Source organism: Pleuronectes platessa, chromosome 22 (genome assembly GCF_947347685.1).
Source record: "Pleuronectes platessa chromosome 22, fPlePla1.1, whole genome shotgun sequence".
Lineage (NCBI taxonomy): Eukaryota > Metazoa > Chordata > Actinopteri > Pleuronectiformes > Pleuronectidae > Pleuronectes > Pleuronectes platessa.
The window spans coordinates 17,351,610-17,362,074 of NC_070647.1; the positions used below are offsets into that span (position 1 = coordinate 17,351,610).

The 10,465-nt window shown below is 47.6% G+C and overlaps 1 protein-coding gene across 4 annotated transcripts; it reads right to left on the reverse strand.

The window, feature by feature from the left end:
* Positions 1–354: 354 nt before the first annotated feature.
* gata3 (GATA binding protein 3) lies at positions 355–10,230 on the reverse strand. Of its 4 annotated transcripts, none has more exons than XM_053414585.1 (6): positions 9,272–10,230; positions 8,731–9,144; positions 7,374–7,892; positions 5,250–5,395; positions 2,930–3,055; positions 355–673 (listed from the first exon to the last, which is right to left on the reverse strand). In XM_053414585.1, exons 2-6 carry the CDS (start codon positions 8,963–8,965, stop codon positions 383–385), a joined length of 1,317 nt encoding a protein of 438 aa, XP_053270560.1. In that variant the 5' UTR covers positions 8,966–9,144; positions 9,272–10,230; the 3' UTR covers positions 355–382. The 4 variants fall into 4 exon arrangements, with proteins under 4 accessions (XP_053270560.1, XP_053270561.1, XP_053270562.1 ...); XM_053414586.1 differs by having other exon boundaries at positions 7,431–7,892; positions 9,272–10,229; XM_053414587.1 differs by lacking the exon at positions 5,250–5,395 and adding an exon at positions 5,135–5,181 and having other exon boundaries at positions 9,272–10,226.
* Positions 10,231–10,465: the final 235 nt, after the last annotated feature.

The following is a 10,465-nucleotide window of genomic DNA, read 5'->3' on the forward strand; positions in this document are numbered from 1 at the left end:
TGACGTCTGGGAAAATGGCTTTTTGTACACAAATGGAGCTCCTCATGGTGTGGATCAACTGGGAGGGAAGCCTCGGTGTGGTGGTGGTGGTGATGGTGGTGGTGGTGGCAGCGGCGTCTCGGGGAGAGATTGTTCTTTCTCTCCCTGGTTGGGGGGGGAAATAAAGAAATCTTCCCCCTGGAGGTCGACGCCGCAGTCGAGTCAAGTCTGCAAAGAATTCACATCGCTGTGATTTTTATAAAAATAAGATACAACTGAGGGTGAAGGAGCCTAAAGCACCTGGAGCTGAGGTGGAGCAGTCTGTTTGTCTGTGAGGAGGTGGAAGCAGGTCAGGTACCGGGGGGGCGTGGGGGGGGTGGTGGTGGTGGGGCCGAGGGTCCGTCTAACCCATGGCTGAGACCATACTGGAGGGGTGGTGGGGGCCGAATGAGAGGCCGGAGGAAGGGTGCATGGGGGTGGGGGTGCTCAGCATGTGGCCGGAGTGCGAGAAGGGCGGGAAGGACGACATGTGGCGGGAGAGGGCGGCCGGGCTGAAGGAGCTGCTCTTGTCCATCAGGCTCTTGGAGAAGTCGTCCATGGTGTCTTGGGACTTTTTGCTCTTCTTGGACTTGCTGGACATCTTCCGGTTCCTGGTCTGGATGCCTTCCTTCTTCATGGTCAGAGGTCGGTTGATCTGCTCTCGAAAGGAGACGGAGAGAAGATGGCAGATTAGTATTTTGTCACGGCAGCAGATTCGTGGCATGCAGGAGAGAAATCTTTAAAAATGGAGCTTTAAACTTCTAAAAACAGCTTGAGTCGATTTCCCATTAGGGGAACGGGACAGAAAGAGGAAAGTGAGCGGTGACACCACGATTCAAAACAGACACACGGAGCTCTTTAGTTTTCTTTGGGGTTCTGGGGGAAACATAATGATATGTAATGGAGTCCCATTACAAGACTGTCCCATCCTGAAACTGTTTATATACACCCTGTGTGCGTGTGTGTGTGACAGTGTGTGTGTGTGTGTGTTGGGGTGGATTTAAATGTTGATTCCTTTAAGCTGGACTGTATCTGCGGCTGTGGGCCGTGCCAGGAAGTAAAAAAAGGGAAGACGGAGAGAGGGACGACGGAGAGAGAGAGAGTGTTCGGAGCAGCGAAGGGTCTGGCAGCTCATGTGCAGCCGCTCGACCACAGAGACACATCGGCCAAGTCCTCCTCCTCCTCCTCCTCCTCCTCCTCCTCCACCGCGTGGCCGTCTCCCAGCCAAAATGGCCCCAGCTGCCGTATTCCAGCATCGGTTTAGCCGGGGAACGAGAGCTGGATGATGGAATTCGGGCTGTGGCAGGATTACGGGGGGGGGGGAGGAGGTGGAGGAGGTGGAGGAGGTGGAGGAGGCCGGCTGGCTTCCTGATCTTTCTGAGCGCTTCTTCCCGGGGAAATAGGAACAGGGGTTTCTGCCCCGCGCCGTCTGAGACACTGGTATTTTTTCCGCTGACTCTTAAAGCAGGATGGCCTCTGTGGTTGGTGGAGGGCAGACGTGTCTTCTGTGCAACCCTACCCCCCTCCCCCCCCCACACCCACACTCCTCCCCGGTGATGTGGTTTCTCTCTCTTAAGATGTGGCTCCTGCAGGTGACTGGCTCGGCCTTGCTTCCAGCTCTAAAGCCGGTCAGGACGTTGCCCTTTGATGCTGAGACGTCTAGCGGAGGAAGCCTCCAGCCTCGGGCCTGCATGCCCCCACCCCACCCCCCCCACCCCACCCCCGACCCCCACCCCACCCCGCCGGCACATCAAACAAAAGCCAAAAGTGTTGTGAGTCAGTGACCACCGCAGAGGACACAGGACAGCCCCTCACATCCTCCGCCTCCCAACACCGGCAGCACCTGAAACCTCAGCCCCCCCCCCCGTCACCCTCATGAGAAATATGAAGATGAGAAAGGTCTCGTTCACACGTGGTGAGAAAACCCCTGATTGCTGGAGAGAGTCGATGTTTCGGGTGTTGACACAACCTCACGCTTGTGGCCGCGTCTCTGTTTTCTCTAGTTTCCAACAGACGGCTACCATCAGGTGTTCTGGGACTGACTGTCCACAGACACACACACACACACACACACACACACACATCAGGAGCACAGACCAGGGCCAGCAGGGACTCGGCTAAACTCCCCATGAAGAATGTGGAATTTGTTTCAAAGGGAGCAAGCCCCAACAGAAGTCTTGGATTTACCAAAATAAACTAATTTCACAATTACAACGAGGTCGGGGTCGGTTCAAATGCTAATGTGTAACTGGGAAATATTATTCTTCTCCCCTTTTAACCTCGGCCTGAATCTGGTTTCTGCAGCGCCCGAGCCGTCTGCCAAAAGTAACATGGGAAAATGATTTAACGTGGAGCGCCGTGCGTGACAAGCGCTGCAGCCGAGCAGGGATATGGAAGATGTATATGAGCCGGGGAGAAGAACTTCTACCTCCACGTCAGCTCGGTTATTATTATTTTTGCCGATAATGGCTGTTTGATTAAAAGTTACAGCTTCGTGCTCGAGTGACAGCAGAGAAGCCGAGGGTCCCTGGGGTCTCCAGATTGAGGATGTGAAATGATGTGAAGCTCCAACCGACCCAAGAGGAATCCGAGGGATGGGTGGTCAGAGGGAGGGAGGGAGGAGGGAGGAGGGTGGAGGAGGGGGGCGGGGGGGGTTCATCTCCCAGAAATAAGAAATTAATCGAATTTTAATTAAGCCCCCTCCTCTTATTTAACATGCAAACGCAAGGCGGCTGCAGGCTTAGCTCACTTTGCTCGTACACATTTTAGATTCCCACTTACTGCCAATAAATCACATTAACTCTACAGTCTATGTGTTATCACCCCCCCCCGCTCTGCAGGGAGCCCCTCAGTCAGAGGAGGCCGAGGGACGATGGAGGATCTATCTGCTGCATGTGGGTTTAGTTCTTACATTGTGCAGTTTGAAGTAGAGGCCGCAGGCGTTGCACACCGGGTCCCCGTTGGCGTTTCTCCGCCACAGCGTCGTCGTTGTCGTTTGACAGTTTGCACACGAGGTCCCCGCCCGCCTGGCTGCCGACTGCACCGGAACACCGACACCAGAAGAGAGAGAGGGGAGAGGACACACGTCACATGACCACGCAATAACCCAATGAGCAGGTTTACTGTAACGCCAGCGTGCAGGGCTGCAGAATCTGAGATGTGTATTCATTTAAAACCAGGATCTAAGGAGGAATAATGTATTTTTTTAAAAGCTTCATGTTGCATTTATTGTTTGAGGATGTGTTTGTGTGATTCTGGCGGCTCTGCACACAGCACTATACATCTCTAAATGCAATATAGAAAATCCAATTGTGTTTTTTCTTTCATTGCAGATTAAAAACATTCCTTATTTCCATTCATGTGCATGTAAAAAAAAAAGAACTAAAAAACTAAAAAGCCTTTATTTTAACTGAATATACTTTCCCCTTTTTTTGTGCATTAAAATAGTTTTAAAATAAAGACACACAAAAAAAAACAGAGCTGCTTTCACTCGAGGCTAAAAATAGCGTCACGGAGCACATACCTCCTGCAGAATAAATATTTACAGAAGACATAAAAGTGCTGCCTTGAAATGGGAGAGCTATTAAATCTGATTAAATTTCCCCCTTTAAAAATGCGCGTCTGTGCCATGAAGCACGAGGAGGTTTGAAATGGCGACATGGAAAAGAAAAGAAAAGAAAAAAGGCCTGAATGTAGATTTTTATATCGATTAAAACCTAAAGAAATACTTTTTTTTTTTTTTTTTTTTATAAAAAGTCATCACAGGCTTCAGGGAGGAATTCTCCTGCAGTAATAATATCATTTAAATTATGACGCGGTGGAATTAACCGAATAACTGCACATGCACCAGTTATTACGCAGACTAATAATTTAGAAAATGAGAAAGGGAGGATTTATTTCTGCTGCGGAGTGAAAGCCTGACTTCCCCCCCACCCCCCCACCCAGCCCCCCCAGTCAAAGTCACGTCTTCTCGGGGGATTTATCAGCGGCTGTCCTCGGCCCCAGTTTGCTGCAGTGGCCTGACATTGATGTTATAATCTCTAAAAGAAGACGATCGATGGACAGGTGACCGCAGAGGACGCGCGGACGTAAAGGACTACATTATCTCGGGGAGGGATTTCCAATTAAACACGTGTGTTGGCCTAATAACCCCCCCGCTGCTGCTGCTGAATAACCAATCAGATCAGAGGAATCAACTTTATTATAATCCTCTATTATCTGCTCCATTCTATTTATTTTTATTTTTTAACTTTCAGGGTCAAATATTCTAGTTTTCCAGTAAATTTCTGCAGCAGAAACATAAAATACAATATTTGATCAATGAGGTGATTGATCAGATTCATCCTCGTATTATATCTTAAAATTTTCCTCTGATGTCACTTTGGAATAATTCACTATCTTTGAACCAGAGTGCGCGTGCACGCGGCTCTGGGTGAGGCCCTCACCTCCACGCTGCTCGTATTTACGCACAGATTTATTTTAAAAACACTAAAAATAATCGTGACTATGCTGCAGGAGCGTGCATGGAGCCGTGCATGGAGCCCGTGCATGGGGCCCGTGCATGGAGCCCGTGCACGGAGCCGTGCGTGGCTCGGACTCTGCAGCCTGCGTGTGTTTTGACTGGGGAAGCGGGGCTGTGTTGTTACGAGCGACTTATCTGCGCTGCTCAGACATCCGGCAGCTCTTTCCCTGGGAAGTCGGGTTTTCACATTAGAGGCGAGATGGAGGAGGAGGAGGAGAAGAAGAGGAGCAGGAGTGAGGAGGCATCTGTGCCTCGAAAGACTTTGTGTTTATTCTCTGTATAGAAAGCAGGGGAACTCCTCTAAAGCTGTGATGAGAGGGGGTTTCCCTGAAGTCACTTAACACAAATAGCTCCTCTTGATAACAGCCGGAGAATCAAAAAATATCAGAAATAATAATAATCATATGATGGAGCTCGTTTGTTTTTTTCAAAGCAGGCCTGCAGCCCGTGACTGCAACAAGTACTTTTCAATAGAGTCAATGACAATTTTTTTACTTTTTTTTTCTTGCAAATAAAAATAGGCATCGTCATTGCATTTATAAAAAAGAAAATATGTGCAGTTTTTGTTCTGTGGTAGTATCTGAAAACAGAGACCTGCACTTGTCGAGTCAATTTCCTGCAGCTAATAGGCCTACTTCTTCCTGGAGAGGGGAAAAACAGAGAGAGAGACGGAAATGTCATCAACAGAGAAAATGTGGTGGGGACGTACCAGCCGCCGCTTGGGCTTGATGAGGGGGCGATTCTGCCCGTTCATCTTGTGATAGAGTCCGCAGGCGTTACACAGATAGTGACCCGTACCGTCCCGCCGCCACAGGGGGGTCGACGTGGCCCCGCAGTTCACACACTCTCTGCCCTCTGCACACACACACACACAGGCACACACACACACACGCGCACACACACACACAACCATAAACACACACAGACATGGAGACAGGGTTCAGGTCAATAATCCGTAGAAATTAAAAAAAAAATAAAAAGAATACTGCTTCATTTAATTATTAAAATAAGATTTAAGGGATTATTAATATGTGTCGTATATAAATGCAAAGTACAACAACAACAAGCATCAATATTAATCATTAAAAAATAAACAATAATACAAAATAGAGTTTATTATATTCATGACACTCTCATATAGGCCTAGAAGATAAACACATGTGGGTAATGTTGGTGATGACGAACAGTTAATGTCCCAGTTGAGGTCCATCAGGCAGAAATCATCACACACACACACACACACTGTCACACACACGCACACTCACGCGCACACTGATCTTAAAGCTTCGTGTCCTTGAACAGGATTTTTTTTTTTGGTCCGTGGCAATTTAAATAAAATCTGGTCGAACTGGTTTTATTCTCTCACTTATCAGCAAATCTCTCATAATTAAAATAATCCTGATAAGAAAAAATACAAATGCTGATAATAATAATATTGACAACAATAATAATAATGATATTATTATTATATCTTTATATTTAATCGAGTTGTTTCGGTGCTTTTGAAATGAGTGGGTCTGTGGAGCTGCGGTTTGCTGCCACTTCTCTAGTGACACCGGCAGGTGAGACGCGCACTAACACGCAGGTCGCAGCAGTGAAACAAGGGAGCTGCTCACACTCACATTTTCCAAAGCACACACGCACACTGAGCTTTTGTGCAGAGCCGAGAGCCTTTTGCATTTTTCTGCAGCTTCACTTCCCCTTTTTTTAACGCACACAGAGAAAGAAAGAGAGAGAGAGAGAGAGAGATACGTGCCGTGTTTAGATGTGACAGACGTGCACGCTCCTGGACAAGTGCGTTTTTCTTTCCTTTTTCTAAATTGGCAGAAAGGAAACGCTGCAGAAATCAAACGAGAGCCGATCCAGTGCAAACGAACAGGAAAAAAAGGGGTTTGGTTTAAAAAAGAAATCTGAAGTTTAACGTCATTAAAAAAGAAAGAAAACGATTCTTCAGATCGTAGAAATATCTCTTAAATGAACATTATCGCCCATTATGCTCGAATTAAAATCTTTATTTGCATTAATGTGCGATGCAGAATAATCCCGATGATATGCATCAGCTAATCCACTGTTTTCTACACTGCGCATCAGAGCCGCTGATATTAATCTCATTACAGAAAAAACTGCTTTTCAGCTGCTCGGCAATAACCTTTAAAATAATTACTCGCGATTTGGAAAAACGTCTCCCCCCTCCTCCCCCCCTTTGCTCTCTCTCTCCCCCCCACTCAGTGGTTCGTGCACTCTGCCACGGCGACGGTTCACCCGCTTTTTCTCCCTGAATGAACGAGCAGCATCCGGTGCTCTGCCGCTGCGTAAACAATGCAACTGTGGCGCGCACTGGTCTGACAGTAATGGGATTATCTTAAACATATAAACGGGGCGACAGGGCCCAGAGAGCCGGCGTCCCCTCTGTCCCCGTGTCCCTCTGTGTCAGTGCACAGGACGATGAGGGGGACAAGAAAAATAAAAAATAATCTGCAGAGCCGTCAACTCTGAACCCCTCCGCGTCACGGGGCTTTTATTTGGGTTTGGAGCAAAATATCCAGTCTGGGAATTCGATTTTTGCTTTTACGAGTAATTTATTTCCAGCAATTTAATTTAATTAGTTATCCAGGTGTGTTTATATCCGCGTTAAATACATCTAAATGTCATTATTAGTATTAGAGGAAGGGCTGTGTGCGTCTTTTTTGGAAACAGTCTGACGCTTGTTCTCGTGAGGGATGAATGAGCTGCTCATGGGTAATTTTTTTTCTACATTTCTAATCATCACTAATGCTGCAAATCTGGGGAATCATGTTAGATCAAAAGGGAATGTAGTAAAGCGCACGCCTACCTGAACAGGACCTTGTTTTTGGTCTTGTTTTGGAACCATAACTAGAAGATGACCCACCTATCAGGCTACTTGGTGGGAAGAGGCCTGGCCCGTATTCGGGGACATATTGTGGGTATGTGGCGATGGGGTGATGGTGGGAGCCTGACCCGGCCACGCTCCGGCTGTGAGCTGACTCCAGTTTCATACTCTCGGCCAGGGTCACCTGGTACTTTATGCACTCTTTGTCCTCCTGCCGCCCGGAGCTGCTGCCCGGGGTGGATAAGCCCGGGTCCGGGGACACGTCTTTCGGTGGGGTGGGGGGAAACGTGAAGAGGTGCGGACTGGAGTGGCCGGTGGACAGGGAGGAGGAGGAGGCCGAGGGGTAGACGGACAGGCTGGCCGGGGATCCGTGGTGCAGGGGGTTCTTTTGGAAGGGGCTCAGGTTCCAGGGAGAAGTGCTGTGGTGCGGGGGGATGCCTTTGCTCCCCTCCAGCCAGGGCAGGGAGCCGTGCAGTAATGAGGGACGGCACACCTGGCTACCTGGAGCAGCGGAAACACAAGAACACATCACAACCTGGAACAAACACACTCACATTTAATCCGTATTAAAGGGTCAGAGGCGCGTTTCAGGGCCAAATCTCACTTTTACGCACAGATTTATCAAAAACACTCACATCGATATTTATATTTCTAACACAATTTTCCCTCCAGAGGTTGATTCTAAATATTCTCTGTCGTCCTGAAGATGTAATTTCACCCCCCACTCCCCCCTCCCCATTTAACAGGCCTCAATATATCAAGAGCATAAAATAAACTAAACGTCAACTCCTCGTTTTACTTCGTGATTGACTCTTCAGGAAGTTAACGGCTCCAAAATAGGAAACACCACTCATGACTTAATGCACACGAATAGCTCCATATAATAAAAAGATAAAGATAGTGCACGAGCTCCATATTCCAGGTGGAACTGTGACTTCTGTGCCAACTCCTCTATTTGTTTAAACCCGTGACTAAACACCCGATTGATCCAGAACACAAATTACGCACGGGCTCCCAGAAAAAAAGAAAAATTCTACTTTGACACATGAATCAGCTGAGAGTTATTTAACGTTTGTAAAGTTGAAAGTGGAGCAGTGGAGGCAGGAGCGAACCTTCACACACATATTCATATTTTGCTGCATGTTTTTTAAGACGAGAATCGGCTCATGAAGCGAAAACCGAAAGCTGCTCCGGGATCCACGTCAGATAATAGAAATACACAAATCCAAACGCGTTCAGTTAATCGAGTCTTTTCTTCAGGGATGAATTACGCACAGAGGTGTAAACAGAATAACGAGCAGATTATTAAATAAAAGGCCGGGAGAGGCTGGTGACTTACTGTGAGGAGGAGGAGGGTACCTCTGGACGGCTCGGACAGAGTTTCCATAGTATGGAGAGACGTGGTTCCCCTGTCCATCGATATTAAACAGTACATCCACATCGTCAGCGAGCTGATACTGGGAAGGGTCCATGTATGAGTGGCCGAGGCCCGGGTGGTGTGAGCCGGGATGCTGCTCGTTCAACACCGCGGGATGATGGCTCATCCATCGTGGCTGATCCGCACTTACTTCCATCGCTTTGCCTTTTTCTCTTGTTTTCTGTGTGTGTGCGTGTGAGTGGGGGGGTTTCTTCTTCAGAAAATGTTCATGCACGCCGAAGCAAACCGGTGCACGTCACAAGAGAAGAAAGAGTCTGTCCCAAATCCGTGATTATTCTCGTTAAATCCACAGGTTCCGCGCTCGCTTCTGGTCACCTGGAGACAAGAGAGGAGAATTTGAATTGTCTGGTTTTTCTCGATAAACAAAAACAAACAAAGTGAATTCAGCCGGTTTCTGTTATTCTGTTCTGTGATCAAATCGTATTTAAAACTCGAAACATACCCCACATTACAAATGCAACAACGGTGTTGTCATATAAATAACGTCCAAAATGGAATCCAGCAGCCCGACGCACGGTTCCTGAACTTCTTCCTCGTCTCGGTGTGTGTGCGTGTGTGTGTGTGTTCGAGTCCGGTTCAACAAGTAAAGTGGAGGTTTGAGTCGAGGGCGCGCGGGCTCGATCGCTGCGCACTGACCAGCACCAGCAAGTTAAACTCACTGATCAAATCTGTGTTTGTGCGCAGTTGTATCCCTCTCCATTAACTCCGCTCTCTCTCTCGCTCTCGCTCTCTCTCTCTCTCGCTCTCTGGCTCCGTGTGGCTCTGACTCTCTCACCCTTGCTCTAGTCTACCTCTCTCTCTCTCTCTCTCTCGCTCTCTTTCTCCAGCCCCCTTTTTTTTTTTTTTTACAGTGAAGGCATTCTTTCAGGATGGCGCCAGGCAGCTCAATGCTCGCAGACAGCTGTGGCGCGACGCAACTTAAGGAGGGTCTGTCAGTGTCATCAGTTAAGGGGAGGGGCCTGCCCTAATTGAATATAACGTGGGGCCAGCAGATATGCAGAAGAAGAAGTGCTGCAGCATTTTTTCAATGACCTTGCCCCCCCCTTAAAAAATATATAATACATTTGATTAAGTGAAGATATTTATTTTTCTTATAGGCCTTTTCAAACTTTGAACCCCTGTATTGCATGGGGTGCACAAAATAATGCAATAAGTTATTATGGTGCATTAAATAAATCGTAACATACTAATATGTGCATTAATCTAAAAATAACAATAATAATATAAAATATGTAAAATATTTATATAGAGTAGTTGCAACTAAACTCCTCAAAAACTAAACCTACAGTTAAATAATAGGATTTAGTTTTATTGTGTTTAATTTGTCCACAGATCTAAATGTTTGCTGCAGCTGCAGAAAAGAGAGAGAGAGAAAGAGAATAGAGAGAGAGAGAAAGAGAGAGAGAGAGAGAGAGAGAGAGAGGCTGCAGCAGCACAGCCTGTTGCTCACGGGCCTCTGGCAGCTCGCGGGACGTTCACGCTCAGTAAAATTGTGACAGTGCGTCCTCTCGCGGTGACAGGCACATTATTCTAATGGCAGCTCCCGAAATTGAGCCGATTTCCTGCCCGTGAAGTGAAGGACGCGGACGAGGACGCGCGGGGGACCGAGCTCCGGAGAGTCTCCATGCAGGAGGTG

What these genes read in the sequence shown, in the direction of transcription:
- gata3 (XM_053414585.1), bottom strand. Translation starts at nt 8,965, where the DNA reads ATGGAAGTAAGTGCGGATCAGCCACGATGGATGAGCCATCATCCCGCG. An exon ending in GTACCCTCCTCCTCCTCACA is followed by an intron (nt 7,893 to 8,730) that starts GTAAGTCACCAG and finishes CCGCTGCTCCAG; the next exon opens with GTAGCCAGGTGTGCCGTCCC. An exon ending in TCAAGCCCAAGCGGCGGCTG is followed by an intron (nt 3,056 to 5,249) that starts GTACGTCCCCAC and finishes GTTCCGGTGCAG; the next exon opens with TCGGCAGCCAGGCGGGCGGG.